Raw genomic sequence first — 18,597 nt, 5'->3', positions numbered from 1 at the left:
GTGAATGATGAAGAAGAAAATAATGATGATTACGATGGAACAGATAACAATAATGAAAATGGTCACAATCCTACTGCTTCATTTCTAAGACAAGAAGCCCAAATTGCTGCATCAAATTTAGAGAAATTTATCGCCTGGTATGAAATGCAAGATGAAGCCGGCTTGGCTGACACCATTCGTTTGCGCCAATTTCTTCTTTTCGCAAAGAATAACACTCTAAAGCAAAAGACACTAACTGAATTCTTTTCAAAAACAAACTAAACTCGTAATAAAATAATGATATAATTATGTAATGCATGTAAATTTTACCGTTTGTTCATTTCTCTCAAAATTTCAGTGTACTTTTCGATTCTGTACACAATCTAGAGGTTTGTTTCTGTTAACCGTCATTTTTGATTATCCGTCATAGCTGGGTTACATTGACTTCCACGGATAATCCAGGGAGTACTGTAATTGATAATTCTACGGCAGGCTTTTGTCGGAGTGGAATAAATAATAAATCCTTCTTATTTTTGAATGTTTCCTTCCCGATTCCTTTCATCATTTCCAAATAAATGTTTTTCTTTTTTTTGTTTCATCGCACCAAAGAAAGTTATACCAATTTTTCATACCCTCTGGTCCGCACCATGACTTGTGATCTTGAGCAAAACTTTTCCTCTTCCTTTGGTTGTTTCAACAGAGGAACTTTATAAGCTGTTTGCCTGGTAGGTTCACGTTGTGCAATCGCCGTCGTACAGTTCTCGTAGATAGTATGTACATTGTTGATTTCAGCTGTCGGAGTCACAACTAAATTATCAGTCGTGTAAGTGGTTTCATTTTTGGCACCACGTCGTTCTGCGGATTTTTTGGGCTTAAAGGCATTTGCAACAAAATTTTTGGATCGTCCAAGTGGCTCTGCGATAAATTGTATAATGCTGTGTACGACCCATCTTTGAAACAAATTAAAATTGTAAACTAAATTTTTCCGCGCGGCACAAGGAAATTTATAGATAAAGGTCGAGTACCTATTTTAATGCCGTTATGTGTATGTAGAGTTTGTTGAATAAATTGTTGTAGATAGATATACCTACTTAGATTTATGTAGACGAAAAAAAAGTTCACAATGATAAGAGGAATAGAAAGAAATTTGACATCTTCCGTATAACACTAATTTTAAAACACAAAGGAGATAAGAAATTTCATTAACGTTAATATGGAAAATTTAAGCTGGGCACAGACGGAAAACAAATCCAAATCCAATTTTTTTTCTCTACGGCCAATTTGGAAAATATCATTCGTTCATTCTGTTTGATAATTGACAGATAATGCATTCCCATTCAAAATATCTTTGTATTTATTTAATGATTTAAAAAAATGCATATGCATTTAGCGTAAAAATATTTGAAACATTTTACGAATGATGTTCTAAGTGTAAAATTTGACACCTAAGCATTGTATGCTAATTGATTTGTTGTTTAAATGCTGTTAATTAGTTATAGGTTGGTTGAAAAGTAAGAAATCAGTAATAACAGCATGTGGATTTTTTAATTAAATTAGATTTTTATTCAATTGTCGCTATATGTGAAAATTACACGTATTTAGAAATCTCTAATTTTCTTAAGTGTGCCCATTCATTCGTTCAAAATACTCGCCGTGAAGTATATGGAAGCATGACGGCGATGAAAAATCTGTTGCAAAACCCAAAAACACGAGGAATGTCCTGAATCTGTCCGATCTGCAGAATTTCAAAAACGTGTAAGCGATAATTGACGGGAACCCTTCAAAATCAATGTGGGTCCTTGCCAGGGAGCTTAATATTTCTGAGAGTCTTATTCGTCTAGTTGTTAATTAAGATTCCCGATATAAATCCTGCGGTGTGCGCAAAAGACGGTGTATGTCGGAGCAAACACGAGAACAGCGAGTTATCCGATCAAAACCCTTCTAAACAAAATTAAACATACTAAAGCGCCTGAGATGTTTTGGTTTTTTTCTGACGAAACAAATTTTGACCAACACCAAAAGGCCAACCGCAGAAATGACAGTTAGTTTTGTTCGAATCCTGTTGAGGTTCAGCATAAAAAATTGCCAAACGGTATTTTGCAGCCACTGTTTACCCAAAAAAATTCTAAAAGTTTTGGTTTAAAAGTTGAAAGTTTTGACGAAATTTGAAAAATTATGTACAAAATGTTAAAATTTGCATTACTTTGTTTTTGTGTTAGTATGAGTAGTAGTAGCATTTTTTTCGACACCTCGTATAGGAGAAGAAATCGTAGGGGTACAAACTAATAGTGATTAGCGCAGGTATATATGCATGTAGTATATACGAGTATATGAAATTAAAAAGCATAGCTCAAGGTTTATGAGGATTTTAAAATCATATGGCACTGCTTATAAGGTAGCAACAGTGTTTGCCATCTAAATTGTGTCGATGACTACAAGGGATGCTTTTATCATCACGTCGCTGCTTCTTTCTTGCTGCCCACAGTTGATATTGGATATAATTTTTTTGGCATCAGTAGCTTCCTTTATCAACCCTTTACTGCATGAATTAAAAAAGCGTTGAGAAAAAAATGCTTCACGGTGGAAATAGTTCTACTTAATTATCAATAAGACATGGTTAGGTTAGGTTAACCCGGCAGGCATTAAGCCACGCACATACCTTTTGATCCCTAGCGATACCAGATGGAGACTGACCTTTATTAAGATTTAAAGTAGATATCACTGAGGATGTCAACGCTTTTAGCAAACCTAGGCAATGCAGGAGGATCTATTTTTGATATATCCTCCAGTCCCTCCAACTCGGTCTCCCATACGTTTCGAGCTCGTTTTTAAGAATGTCAGACAAAAACGCAGAATATGCTTTAAAGTTTTCTCTATATCCTCGCTGCACTTTCTGCATTTGTCGTTGCTAGCAATCCCTAACTTTTACGCATGTGCAGCCAATACGAGTAGTCTATGACCTGTCAGCATGCCTATGCTAGTTATGTAGTCTTTTCGCGAGAGCGTAAGTTCGAATTGAGTCAGTTTTTTGTCGTTAGTTCTACACATCATTTTTGCAGGTTTGCATGTGGTCCGATTAGTCCCCCTAGCGTGTCATCAATAAAACATATTAAAGGAAAATAATGAAAAAGTTTTATATTTTGGTTTATTTTTTACGGAAGCATATATAAAAACTAGTTGTAAAGAATAGAGAGAACAGTTGATAAGCGGACAAATTATTGTAAGTCGAGAAAAATGAGTATATCGACTTTCTGAAAATATTTTTGCTTTGCCAAAAAGTACTTACGTTTTATTCTGTTATCGTTTTTTGAAAATGTATAGCTCGTACTGCTTTTTCACCCATTTGCACAAAAGTGAGGTTATTTCGAAATATAATAAAATCATAGAACTTTTTTTACGTTTTATTATAGCTATATATTTAGTTTTGATGAATTCAAATAGTTATTATTAGTAATTATTTTATAACACTAAATTTGGAAATAAGATTGAATCAAAACTGCAATGCCATATATGGGACGAAATGCGGTAAAGGGTTAAGATGATTGATTATTCAGCCATAGGGCCAATGATACTCAGTTGACATTTCATTCTATCTTCATTGTTTTATGATCATTTTAATCTTTTTATGACAACGTTTGGAATAAATGAAGAGGAAGTAACTTAGCTACATTATACGAGATGTAGCTATGAAATAAATACTTTTTTATTACACTTAATGCACAAACAATATTAGTGATAAATAATCAATACAAATCAAAAGCGTAATCCTCTTAAAAAACTTCTTTCCTAAAGAGAAGAAAAACAAGAAAGTTAACGAACCGAAAACTTACCAGCACTTGCATAAACCGGTAGAGTTTGGTTACAAATTTTCCAGCCACGGCGTTAAATTTTTTCGCCATGGTTTAATCTGCATAAAAACACAGAAAACCTACATGTATTCTTATAATTCGTGCTTTCCAAATTTAACACGCGGCTGTTCGTTTTCATTAGTTTGGTTAGGTAAAGTCACAAATCACAATATTACCAAGTCATACACTGAATTTTTACAAACATGTAATTTCTTCTCCTTTTGTTTGTTTTGTATTATTAAAGTGCCTGACGTCACACTTGATAAAATCGCGTAAAGACGCTGTGTTGTCCAAAAAAAAAGCCAAAATATACTTTATATACTAAGGTTTTTTTGCAGTTAAATTTTCCATTTTATCATTTTTGACTATAAACTACAAATGTCAAACGGGCGCAAGTGCAAAAGTGCACGAAATATCATAAAATTAAATCTTATGCTTTCAGATCATATATTTTCGTGATGTATAATTTTTTTTGGCTAAAATTTCTCCAGCGCAAAATGAGTTGCATTGAAATGCAACTTTGCACTCTAAATTTTTGAGTAATGGATAAGTAGGAATAAGTATTACAAACGTTTGTGTTAAACACAATTAGTGTATCTCTAGAAGCTTCACAAACTTAGATAGAGCTTCCCTGTACTTGTACTTCTGTTTGATTAAGAAGAATTGGTATTTCTAGGTATTAGGTATTTCTGAATTCTCAAACGGTGAGATGAACTCAATTTATACATTTTTAATTGCAATTTCCATATAAACTATTAGCTCTGGGTTTTCACTATTTTCTTGCATTTCTATTGATTTTGCTATAAATGTGCAAATTATGAAGTCTTAGTTAAGTTTTTCCTTTTTATGTAAGCAGTTTGTTTTCGAACTCAACAAATAATGCGACTTTGTTGACTCCTAAACTCTATCTGTGAATGTTAACAATTTGGACCCAATATTAAATGCCTTGTAAGTGAAAGGTGCTAAATCAATAAGTGCTGCCCCAAGATTCCAAAGTAATTTTTCACTTGAGTTGAACGACTTTTCATTAAATATTATCCCAGCACAAGTAAAGCTTTTACGCGACCTTCATTATGCCAATGAAATACCCGTATATTAATAAATACAAATATATTACATAATTGCAACAGCCATTAAACATACATACATACATACACATGTACAAATTTATTTACTTTCACGACTCTCAATGTATTGCCAATTGATTGGTTTATTTTTAAAATATTGCAACAAAGAATGTGTTGGCGCTTCAATTGCTTTAAGAACATACACACAGGCATGCATACGTATGTGCGATTACACATTCACCAATTTAAGTCAACGAGGTTGAGTCAATCAATTAGAAGTGGCACGGGCTGGTGCTAACGCCGTGACAGTAGTATCACACAAAAATCAACAGCTTCCACTACGATCATGATGAGAATTTTATAAAGAGATGCTAATTTATGCAGAGTGTTTTCTAGCATAACTAAGTGTGATTTGATGTATTTTTTTTTTAATTCGCGTTGCGAAATTATAAAGGGTTGAAATGCAATATTTATACAGTTTTATATAGGGTAATACGTCTAGCGTTTGAAACTTAATTCGGCTTTAAAACCAAGGTGCATGTACATTTTTCTTCGATTTTGGTTTTTTTATTGGAAGGGTAAACTTTCACCACAAGCATGGAACACAGTTTTATTCAAATGACTTCCATGGGTGCTTTTCCAGTGGTCTTAATCTGCCACCTCATTTTCCAGTACAGTTTTGCTAGTTTCGGATCTTGTCTCAACAAAGGTTGAGTCTAATGGATATCTAATTGAATTCACCGTTTTGGCTGATTAATCGATTTTCGACGTTAGTGCTCAAAATTTCGGATTCAATGTGTGCTGTGTGGCAGGTAGCGTTATGCTGTTGAAATAAAATGTCGTTTATGCTATCCTCTTCAATTTTCGTGAATAAAAGCTTGGTTAACATCGCATTGCAATCATCGAACCGTTGACTGACTAGGCGCTTTCTTATTTTCGAAAAAAATTGGTCCAATTATGCGGCACGTCCAAAATACGCAACCAAGACTAACTATATATAATAGTTGTGGAGGCATCGGCACTTTCATGGTGACATAACGATTTTGGAGATCCCAAATGCAACAATTCTGCTTGTCTCGAATGGTACCTTGAATAGTTTCTGCACTGTCCATATAACAGAAATCTTTCAAAGTAACTTGTACAAATTGATTAAATTGTAGCCGAAACGGCTGTTAACAGGATTTCCAAACTAAACGCGGAACAGATCGCGTGCTCTTCAATTTCAGTACACTAAAAGCCTGCAAGAACTGTCGACTGAAATGACGTTTCCAGCAATATTTTCAATAAATTTGAGTCCATGATGCCACCGTTCCAAAATCCGCATCAAATATTTCTCTTTCGTTTATGCATTAACTTTTCGTCAATCTATGCTGATCTCTTGTGATACCTACCCAACTGCAACAATTTATAAATTTTGAGATTGTGGGGAGAATCAAGAAGGTTGCACATATCGCGGTAGAGCTACTTAGATCTTAGTGAATTTAAAAGATTCAATTGTTGGGCTGACGTCATTTTGGAGACCTTTTAATATTTTTTGCTTACAAAGAGGTAATTTTTCTCAACTGTCTTTTCAACTCTTTTCCTTCTTTACATCCCTCTTGTCTAGTCATAATTTTTAGTTTGGTTTATAAAAGTTGTTTGTTTTGACACTTTTCTCTCAGTTCTGTTTAAGAGCTCATTTAAAATTATATATATATATATATAGTATATAATTGGCTCGTACACCCTTTTTGGGTGTTTGGCCGAGTTACTCCTCCTATTTGTGGTGTGCGTCTTGATGTTGTTCCACAAATGGAGGGACCTACAGTTTCAAGCCGACTCCGAACGGCAGATATTTTTTTATGAGGAGCTTTTTCATAGCAGAAATACACTCGGAGGTTTGTCATTGCCTGCCGAGGGGCGACCGCTATTAGAAAAGCTTTTTCTTCATTTTAGTGTTTCATTCAACTTAATTCTCTCTTGATTACGAATGATAGTCACACACCAACCCCATAATCTGTGGGAGATTGAATGAAACAAAAATATTAGAAAAAAATTATAGATTAAATCTTTTTAAAGTTACACCGTTTTAAGGGACATCCAGAATTCAATGTCCGAGATATCCATGGAATGATATATGAACTATTCTCAGTCGTGCTCGGAGTTTCAGATTTGTGCATTTCGGAATGGTGGTCACTCACCAATCAATTCGGCTACCGCGATCGCTCATTTCACATCAATCAGTCGTTATTCAGACACATCGAAGGAACATAAGTAACAGCTGTGTTAATTTTTTTCGTATGTCAATAACGCAAACTCAGTTTTTTCGTAAATAAATCGCTTGTATGAATGTAACGAACGAAGTGGAACCGAATTTCAGCACAGCTGGGCTGTTTTCGTCTATTGATATGAAATGTTAATATAGTAAGGTTTTTAGTTGCTAAATATGTACGCAACCACCCTATATTTCCAATATGCACATAAATTATTGTTTTATTAAATTCAATTTCTCTTAAATATTGTGTCGACAAATTATTTGCAATTTTAATTTAATGCAAACAAAACTCAATACCCATAATTATTGAGATGGTATTCATACCGTTGGCATTAATTACGTGTGAATTGCATTCATCTATAAATTTTAAACATAAGTACTAGTATTAAAAGTATAATTATTCAACTTAGCTATTCTGATACAGTAGTGGCTAATGGAACTATCTACTTATATGATATTTATATATGAGGTGTGATTGTTAAAGAATAAGACTGCCGTTGTGAAATATCTTTTGCATATATATTTATTTTTAACTTTACGGATATTTCATCTGTACAACGCTCCATACGAATCTTCCATTACGACTATACGTTAACTGATTTCTTTATAGAAGTGGGTCGTGCTGCATGGATAAAGAGGACTTAACGCTTACTGTTGGCATTTGGCGCATGTTTACTTCTCCTACAATCGCGTCAGTCTCATTATTGAATAGCCACACCTCGTAGTGTTTACACATTGCATCGCATTGGAAAGGGCTTTCATGTGGCTGGTCTCAAACTCAGCACACAGCTTCACTCTGTGAATTTCCAGTGTCTCCTTTCCAGATGTCTCTGTGTGTAAATCGAGACATAGCAAACAGACGCTGTGGACTTAAGGGTTCCCTTAAACCGAATATGTGAAAGCTGTCCCACTAATGATCCCTCTCTTTTTGCTGTGCTAACCACGGGTTTGCACAGGTAGTTTACTGAATCTCGCTTCTGCATACTAGATGTTACCGGCTGCTTCGCTTGCGTTTTTTTATAGTATACAGCACCAGTGCTAACAATTTTATTTTTTAATTTTTTCATTTCTTGTCTGATATCGCCGTCGCTACGTTTTTTCCTGGTCACTTCCTCTCCATGTCAGCTCTGCTTGTAGTCTCTTAAGCTTCTAGCCTATATTCGCATGTTATCATTCCTGTATATGCTCACTTCCGCTTCATTTCCACTTCCGCTTCAGGTGATTTCCGTTTTTAGTCCACCTCGACCTACAATTCTTTCTGTTCTAGTCACTTCAGGTTGCTGTAATCTGCGTTTCAGGTTACTTCCGCTCCTTGATCGGTCTCAAATCAGTACTGTCTTTTCTCACTCTCGCCTCATTTCTACATTTCTACATTTCTCCGGTGATTTCCGTTTCTGCTTCTTATTTTGTTGCTATACCCAATGATGTGATTATTGAATAAAATATGTTAAATTTTACTTTATTTTATTTTATCTAAATGTTTTTTTTAATCCATTTATTTATTGCAATTAGTTTTTTAACATTCAGCAATAATTGTACTTAAAACTAAGACGTTATTTAGACATGCATAGAAAGCACCCAGTGGTGCAACTATTTCTAGATTTTTACTTATTAGCATAATAAATCCGTTGTTGACTTCCTCTTCAGTCTATTAATATGATCGGCTTTTAATCATTATAAGTGTTTTCGATTTGAGTATTTCGTTGTTAGAATTGCCTGCAGTGCCCGAGAACTGTATGCCGTAGGTCCATATCGGTTTTAATATGGCTGTGTAGAGTGAGAGCTTGCTTTTGAGAAAAGTGAGAGTTGAGAGTTTCGATTAGGTAATCAGTAAAGATTTCGGAGTTTGATTCCAAGTGTCTCACATTTAGTGAAAATATGTGTTTTCCATGTAAGCTTGCTGTCGAGGTGCATACTAAGATATTTCGTCACATTATTGGGTTTCACGGGTGGGCAAGTGCTTCGATTGAGTTAAAATATGAAGTCCTTTTTGGAGTTTAAGTGAAGCCTCCTGGGGGTTAGAGTCAATTGCGAGAGCAGCGGTGCCATCTACAAAAGTTGCCACGATAGTTTCTCCAGTGACTGGTAAATCGTGAATGAAGAGCAAAATTAAAATGGGCCCATTAAAATGCAACAAATGCTAACAAAGAAATGTTGGTCTTTGAGGTATGACTTGATAAATAACACCTAAATAACACCGTGCGATAGTAAAAGTTAGCCAGGAAAACTTTCATAGGCACGTAAAATTATAGATTTTATATAGTAATGCCGCATACTTGGTTCTTAATTTTCTTGTGAATTTAACTTTTTGAAGGACTCAAAAGTTTTACAGAACTAAATGCTCTAAAAATTCTTTAAATACTTAAACTCGCCTTATGATATTAATATGAATATCAAACAAAAGAGAATACATCCAACTACATGAAAAAATGAAAAATGGAGCCAACTTGACCAAACGAAGAACGCCATTAAATCTAGAAGGCCTCAATTAAGTAATACTCGTTTCTTAATACTCGTTTGTTATTTCGTTTATCTAACGTTTAATACAACAATTTTATACTTTTAGGAGCCACCCACAATCGGCAATGGACCTACAGCAAATAGTGCCACTGAAAAGGAAAAAACTCAGACCAAACTTTTGTATGCGATTAACGAAAACCCACCATGGTATTTGAGCATATTCCTAGCATTGCAACATTACCTCACCATGATTGGTGCTATTGTTTCTATTCCATTCATTTTAACTCCCGCTCTTTGTATGTCCGATGAAGATCCCGATCGTGGCGTTATTATATCAACAATGATATTCGTAACGGGTATCGTTACCCTATTGCAAGCCACATGGGGAGTACGGCTGCCTATAGTGCAAGGTGGTACAATATCATTCTTGGTGCCTACATTGGCCATTCTCGCGTTGCCGCAATGGAAATGTCCCGCAGTCGAACAGATTGACGCTTTGAATGAGGACGAGCGTAAGGAGCTGTGGCAAATACGTATGCGAGAATTATCAGGAGCGATCGCAGTATCGGCATTAGTTCAGGTTGTGTTGGGCTACACTGGCTTGGTTGGTAAAATTTTACGCTTCGTGACGCCACTTACCATTGTGCCCACGGTCTCCTTGGTCGGCCTCACTTTATTTGAGCATGCTGCTGAAACAGCATCAAAACACTGGGGTATCGCAGTTGGGTATGTATTATCGATTAAAATTTTAATGAATTTTAAAATTTAATAAATAAAATTTTTTTGTTGTTCTTATTTTATATTTTTTGCAGAACGACTGCTATGCTAACTTTATTCTCTCAAATAATGGCCAATGTGTCAGTGCCATTTCTAGCTTATCGAAAGGGTGAAGGCATCGAAATACGTAGCTTCCAGTTGTTCAGAATGTTTCCGGTAGGTGTTACGTATGTATATAGATACAAGTTATTGGCTCGCGTCTTTGGTAAATCACACACCAATATCGAGCTCTAAGCAAATTCAACTAGTAGTAATTTAGGGTACGAAGCTTTTCAGACGGCCCTTCGGCGAGCTTCGTAGTGGTTGTGGTTTATACCTAAATGGGGAAGAGCCTTTTAGTTCATTATGGAGTTGCATTGCAACTGGGTGCCGAACCCCAAAACACGGCCGAGGTTTAGATGAGCCTCGTGCGCTACTAAGGTGGCTAGTGCGTTCATGACACATTACCAATTGACCCCATAGATGCTTCCGACGCCGGTAGGTACCCACGTTAATCACATCGTTGACGTTGTCTCAAGTGTTTGAAGTTGATAACCATAGACAATGCCGTTTATTCATCGACTGAATTTCAGGGCGGTTGGAACTGAACCCCAATTTTGTCTTCAAATAATACTAGTTTTTGCGCACCTCATGCCACTATTCAATTCATTTGTAGAATCGTTAAGAAACAATTGTTTTATGCGGAATTTTATTATCTTTGTCCAACTGGTTCGTAAGATATGTTTTTTTTTTGCTGAATAGCGATACATTGCAAATATGTCGCAAACTTGCCCATTAAAAAAATTAGTGCCTTCTTTGATGTAAACCAATAGAATATTTAGAGCGTAACGGGGAGCGTTTTTGGTTGAATGTCTATGTTAAGAGCAAAATTGCCGTTTATGGGGCGACTCGAACCCACACTAGGTTCACCAAGCAGCAATGCATCCATAAAAAATTACTGCTTGGTCCGAATTTTATACCGCCGGCATCACTGATCCATACTTCTTCGGAAGCATCGTCAACGACGAGCAATACAGATCGATGGTAACAAACTTCTTTTGGCCCGAATTGAACGATAGCGACGTGAAAGAGATTTGGGTTCAGCAGAACGGCGCTATGTGTTACAACGCGATCGCTACGCTGAGGATTCTGTGTGAACGAATGTTATTTTTCGCTACAGTGACGTGAATTGCTCAACAAGAGTGAGACTGCCTAGACTTTTTCTGGCGAGGTCTTCTATAGTATGAAGTTAACCTTTGCTAATAAAATGTAATCGACCGATGTCCTCAAAATCACCGATATGTCAACCTCAACTTAGTTCATTCCATGCTAACATCGATCCGTCTTAATACTGAAAAAAAAAAAACACTTTAGGATACATATGTATTTGCCATTATTAGCAAGAGGTCTGCATTTTATTTGCTTTGTTTTTTAGGTGCTGTTAACCATCGCTATAATGTGGGGGCTGTGTGGAATTTTAACACTAACCAATGTTTTTGAAGAAGGGCATCCATCTCGCACGGACGTGCGTTTGAAGGTGTTGACCAATGCCAAATGGTTTTACGTTCCATACCCTTTTCAATTCGGCTTACCGTCGATTACATTGTCGGGAGTACTGGGCATGTTGGCGGGCGTTTTGGCTTGTACCGTAGAATCATTGAGTTACTATCCGACGGTATCTCAAATGTCTGGTATGTAACCTTTTATCTTAAAAAAATACTATTCATGTGTGTGTAAACAGAAAAGCAATGTAGCGCGCAAAGGTCAACAGCCGTCACTTGAAATCATTTTTTTTATAAAAAAAGTTATACAAAAACAAAAGTGGATGATTAAATTTGCGCCACCTTGTGTATGCATATGCACACATATGAATATGCTTTTCCATGTATGAAGCGTATACACATTCATGTAATATATGCACACATTTGCAGGCGCACAATCTCCACCACTTCACGCCATTAATCGTGGCATCGGCACTGAAGGTCTTGGAACAGTTTTAGCTGGAATTTGGGGTGCAGGAAATGGCACAAATACCTTTGGTGAAAACGTGGGCGCCATTGGAGTAACTAAGGTAAGTGAAGCTCTTACAAAGTGACTTATTGTGATACAAATGTATAAGTACATACACGTACGGTTTGTGAAGGAAGTGTTTTTGGCATCTATTAATCTACCGAAATCAGTAGGTACGTTGTAGGACTACCCCGGGTATCTATACATTTTTGAACATCATAGTTTTACGGTACTATATCTCGCGCCATTCCTCTAAAATACGGTTTTTGAGGTCTGCCTACCCTTTCGAGTGTTTTTTTGCAACTTTTCTATTGGATTAATATCCGGGCTTTGGGCTGGTGTATCCAATACTTTTCTGCACTAAAACGTAGCCAAATTCTGACCATATAAGCTTTGTGTTTCGAATCGTTGTCTTAGCGGAGTTTAAACTGAGGTTTGTTGTCAACAATGAAGCCAAAGTTTGTTGCACTATTTGTCAAATGGCATTGTGGAGAATATTCAAATATTGTTTTGCATCCATTTTATATTCTATAAACACCAAATCACCCATTCCCTTGCTGGAGATGCATCCCTATACCAAGACTGAAAGTTTGCCCCTTTTCACTGTCGACATAATATTCTGGCTTACCATTGCTTTTAATGGCTGGCTTTACACTTTATTGGGCCCATCGTTGTAAAACAGCATAATTGTAGTCTCATCGCAGAATATCACATCATATCAGTAGCTATCTGGTTGAGCCAGGCACATTCTAGCGAAAGATAACCGCTTTTCAATATACTGTGCAGATAACAAAGGCTTTTTTCGAACAACTCGTGGACTATAATTGCGTTTTTACAAAAAACCTCGTACTAATTTTTAAGCTCACTCATGTCGGAATCTGCGGGCTTGCGGCTGATTTTCTCAACAAAATACGTTCAGAGTGGTCAGATATTTATATTTCTTATAATTGTTGCACTTTTTTCATCTCAAACGATGTCCTTTGTCCAGACATTCTTACGTTCTTCATAATTTGCGTACGATTTAACATTTTGATCAACAAATCACTCTTACAATCACTTTATGACTGATTGATGACTAACAACTTTGCGAAATAACGGTATATTGAATCATCTTAGCAAACGGTACCTAAGATAGATATGTAAAAATACTTCCTTGACAGCTGAGAGAAGCATATTCTTTTGCTTTTGGATTTTTGTTTTGCTTGCTTTGGTAAATCCAAAAAAGTTTACCGTTACGAAGTTTACATATGTATGTATATGTATGGATATTTTTCAGGTTGGTTCGCGTCGTGTTATTCAATGGGCTGCCATTATAATGTTATTGCAAGGCGTGATTGGCAAATTTGGTGCCGTATTTATAATGATACCAGACTCGGTGGTCGGTGGTATCTTTTGTGTGATGTTTGGCATGATTATTGCCTTTGGACTCTCCACTTTGCAATACGTGGACTTGCGTTCGGCGCGAAATCTCTACATTATTGGCTTATCGATTTTCTTTCCTATGGTCTTATGTAAATGGATGCAGGAACATCCGGGAGTGATTAATACAGGCAATGAGACGCTCGATTCGACACTATCCGTTTTGTTGGGTACAACAATTCTCGTGGGTGGCTTGTTGGGTTGCTTCTTGGATAATATTATTCCAGGTAACAGAAAAAAGAAATAAGTTTTTTAAATGAAATTTATTATTCACATAGTTGCAATGATATGTGGTAACACTCGGTCAGAAATTAAGCATAATGCTGGTAGTGTTTCGGTTTTTAAAAACTTTGGGAAAAGAGTTCGTTATAAGATATTTTGAAATTCACAAAAATTCTTTAAAAATTTCAAAATGGCGCTAGCGCAAACTGAAAATGAGCACAGTGTTTTTTTTTTCAAAATTTAATAGCTTCGAAAATATCAGTTGGCTTAAAATAACATAATAATATATCAATATAATATAATTATGTAATAGAATATTGCTATAAAAAAATCTGCAATCTTGTCTAAAAATATTGTAAAATTTTTCCAATCTAATCATTAGCTGGTTTGACAGAAAATTATTAAGGCTTTAAACCACACACCTTGGTTTCGCTAGATTGCGTAGCAAGCGAAACGAATAAATCTGTACGAAGCACGAGCTGCGCCGTACAGTGTGCATAGGGATCATTGCAGATCATTGTAAGGGAACCGCGGTTAGCGCTGCCATAATTTTTTTAAGGGAAGGTGATATTTTAAGGAATAAAAATAATATACACATTAAAATCTTTAAGAAAATGCCCAAATCAACTAAATATAGAGGAGTTGAAATGCGGGTTTCAAGACTGTTAGACGGATTAAAAAAAAAATACAGACAATAAGCTGTGGCATTTAGCTTTGGAGTTTAATGTAACATTTATATGTAAAATATTTTATTAAAACAAAAAACTGATTTTATTTAATATCACAGTGCAACAACATTTAACGTATTTGATGAAACCAAAAGTCAATGGAAGTTTACGTTTTCCATAAAAAAATCCAAAAATAACTTTAACCACATATCGGTTTTTCGCTTCTAAAAAATGAATAAGAACTGCTAATAAAAAAAAATACGTATTTAAATTTAATTTACCTATACATAGATATAATTGAGTAAAATTTGATGAAATTATCATTTTCCCCCTCAAAATTCTGCCGCATTTCATCTCTATAATTTTTGTTCGTAATTTTTTGTACTTCATACATCAACTTTTTGAAGATAAATATTTTATATATATAAAATTATAATAAATTAAATAATATAAAAATTTTAATTGATCAAAAAAGTAGTTTTCCCTATAACATAAATAATGAAATGATTTTGTGAAATATACATGATTTATTGGTCTCAAAAACAGTCAAACAAAAGCCAACCCTTTCAATGAAAAACCTTGATGAATAGCGCAGCTTATGCGACAGCACCACTTAGGGCCAGTTTCAGGTAAAAATAAATATCAAAAATGAGTTACTCCGCACCAAAAACAATAAGGTGCCATAACTTTCCTGAAGAATTCTAGAAAAAAAACATTATTTCATTGAATTTCACTAAGCTTTTCCTGTTTATTTTTAAAAATCATCAACTTTACTTAACGTCTCAACACTAAGTTTTTGATGACTTTCAATGGTCAATTTTAATGAAATCACCAATCGGGACCGCAAATTTAATGAAGTTGGCAATTCATGTTATCAAATATTAGGCCTCTTCTATTAGTCACTTCTCTGCTCGCTATCACTTGATCACGCTTGGCGAAAAGAAGAAGAATATTTTAAGTTATATATTGCCAACATCTGTGAAGCAATCACTGACAGTCATTTGGTATGTTTTTGTGACGCTGACAAAGGCAGCATCTTTGGCAATTGTTGTTTTCTCAGATTGTGCATTTCCCTTCATTGCAAAAAAGGATTCAGCTGGAATCCCGGCGTTCTTCTTTCCTTTTCATAGTATAAATCAAACAATGCTTTTAACAATTAAGAGCGCGGTCCCCACTTACTAGTTTACTCCACGATATTAGGCCTCTACGTTTTGACAAGCTTTAGCAAGCGGCAAATAGATGAAGCAACTGGTAAAAATAAACAAATCTTGCTAGCGCTGGAAAAGAACTGCTAAAAAATACATTTGTTTATAAATTAGTGAGTTATAGCAGTTTTATTAGGAATAACCGTATTTGCTAGCGGCGAGTATTGCTCGATAACTTTGTTGTTGCTTTCACTTGCAAATTTTTCCACAAGTGAGCAGAGTCCACAGATATCGAGCAGAGAGGTGACGAATCGAAGGCGCCTATTTTCAAAATGACGATAACATAGCATGGCAATGCCCACTCTTAAAGTATTGCCATCGCATTCAAATTTGATAGTTCTTACAGGGTCCGGCACTCGAAGTGTAATCAATTAAAAGGGTCATACATTTAGTTTGGAAAACTACTTTTATTCAATTCAAAATAAAAAAATATGTGAAAATAATACAATATTAAGAATCAATTTACTTTTGCTCGATATGATTACCTTTTACCTTTACTATGGCCTTGATACGGTCTAGAAACGAATCGCAAGCTGCACGAATGTGACTTGCAGGTATTTTGTCCTACTTGCGGATAATGGCTTTTTTCAGAGCCTCGAGACTGGTGAATCTACGTTCGGACCTTGCTCTCCAAAATGGCCCAAAAAGAATAATACATCAGATACGCCGGTGATCTGGTGAATTTGAGAGCGATTGTGTGAACATTACGAAGTTGGGAACGTTGTTTTTTAGCCATTCTTGGTTCACTCAAACTTTGTGAGACAGTTCCGAATTCTGTTGAAACGTCCATGGTCTGCCACCAAAATGTTTGTCTGCCCACGGCTTCAAAGTAATCTCCAGAATACTTTCCCGTAATATTTCGCATTTACCTTGATGCTAGGCTCGATGAAACCGATTAAAGAACGTCCATCTGCAGTTACAGCGGCCCAAACCATTACCTGTGGCGGGTGCTACCTCCTGGTGGCTAATCGATGACTCAAATTCTCGTATGAACGATCGGTCAAATAAACCCTATCGTTTTGGGAGTTTACGAATTGCTCAATTTGAAAATTTTCTCGTCACAAAACACAATGTTCGAAAATTGACTGCTTTCGGCCAAACGATGCAACTCCTTCGCTCTCTCAAATCTGACTGGTTGCTGCTTTGATGTGAGATCATGTGCCTTTTGGATCTTGTAAGGTTTGACTGTGAGATCATTTTTCAGCATACGACGGATGCTACGGTCAGATATTTTCAGTTCTTTCGCCATTTGATTGAACCATTTCACGTGACGTTGCAGTCTTTTGATGACCACCTCCATGACGTTTCGCGATCCTACCAGTATCATTCTAACGAGTTATGGTGCGATAAACAAAAACTTTATTTACTTTAAGGTGCTCAAGCTCACTTACAATCGCTGGTTTTGATTTTCCAGCCAAATATAATGCAATCACACTATTACGTCTGAAATCTATTGCATCAGCTGCGTGAGCGGCACCCTGTATAAAATAAACAACTAAATGTAGAGATGTTGAGTTAAATAAGTATAATAGAAGCAGATGGGGTTGTAAGCTTTCATATACTTTAGGTTTCATCAAATGCGCAGAATTTTGTTGCACTGTGATATTAAATAAAAGATTCATTATTTTTTGTAAAATTTTGAAAATATTTTATATATTAATTATATATTTAACTGCGGATGTTAAAGCTATATTGTGGGTAATTTTTGTTAAAATTTGTCTGACAGTTTCGTCGCTATAAAATTTTTAAAAACATTACCCTTATTTTCACATGCTATAGATAGCGTTATTTTGAATTTTTTTGGTCTTCAAAAAACTCGAAACACTGCCTGGATTTTGTTTATTTTTCGGCATAGTCTTACCGAAGTATGACTTCAAAACCTTTTTGCATTATTTCTCAGGCACTGCCGAAGAGCGCGGTCTTGTCGAGTGGGCTAACGAAATGCCTCTTGGCGATGCTAATGTCAATGATGGTACAGCCACGGATTATGATTTCCCATGGGGCATGGAAACTTTAAGAAAGTTAGTAGCTAAAATTATATCAGTTGGTTATTTGTAATTCTTACTTAAAATATTTCTTTGTTTCAGGTGGAAATGGACTTACTACATACCGTTCTTACCAACTTACAAACTACAAAAAATAAGTTAAATACAAATTATTTATCTCCCTAATTGTGTACTTAGTAAATTATGAAAGCGCTTGTGTAAATTTTGTACTTACATGTATGTGATGTTTTTTTAATGAAATTAAAGAATTAAATTCATTAAGCTTCTTTGGTAAGCTGAAAATAAGATACCATTTTACTTAAACTCAGATTAGTCCATCTAGCGTTCGAAATTTGAAATAAACCGGCTATAAATAAAAAGCATTTTAATATTTAAAAATTTTTTTATTTATATACTATACCTACAGTAATATTTTATTGAAAATAGTAAACGTTGCCAGTAAACATGGTACACAAACATGGTTCACAGTTGACTTTATAATAGCGAGTTGCGGCATTTATCTCATCAATGGCAACTTCGATTTCAGGTTTCAATCCTTGATGGACGGCGTAACAATAACTCTGAACGGTGAAGAAAATATATCATTTTTAGATGTTTAAAGAGATGCTAGAATTATTCTACCAACGAAGGTGTACATATTATCTGATTGTAACCTAAAAACAACATCAGCCTTCCTTAACGCTGAAAATATTTTCAAGTCATC

At 35.5% G+C, this 18,597-nt stretch overlaps 1 protein-coding gene across 1 annotated transcript in view; it reads left to right on the top strand.

Moving 5' to 3' along the window:
* LOC129235504 (solute carrier family 23 member 2) overlaps nt 1-18,272 on the top strand; it is a 36,691-nt gene extending 18,419 nt beyond the window's left edge. Inside the window, exons 2-8 of the mRNA XM_054869383.1 lie at nt 9,715-10,334; nt 10,421-10,541; nt 11,800-12,055; nt 12,296-12,435; nt 13,651-14,020; nt 17,789-17,909; nt 17,976-18,272. Of these exons, the coding sequence (XP_054725358.1) occupies nt 9,715-10,334; nt 10,421-10,541; nt 11,800-12,055; nt 12,296-12,435; nt 13,651-14,020; nt 17,789-17,909; nt 17,976-18,036 (1,689 nt within the window). The 3' untranslated portion in view covers nt 18,037-18,272. The remainder of the gene's footprint in view (nt 1-9,714; nt 10,335-10,420; nt 10,542-11,799; nt 12,056-12,295; nt 12,436-13,650; nt 14,021-17,788; nt 17,910-17,975) is intronic.
* The last annotated feature ends 325 nt before the right edge of the window (nt 18,273-18,597 follow it).

This window comes from Anastrepha obliqua, chromosome 1 (genome assembly GCF_027943255.1).
Source record: "Anastrepha obliqua isolate idAnaObli1 chromosome 1, idAnaObli1_1.0, whole genome shotgun sequence".
Classification (NCBI taxonomy): Eukaryota; Metazoa; Arthropoda; class Insecta; order Diptera; family Tephritidae; genus Anastrepha; species Anastrepha obliqua.
This window is presented reverse-complemented; position numbering and strand designations above follow the sequence as displayed.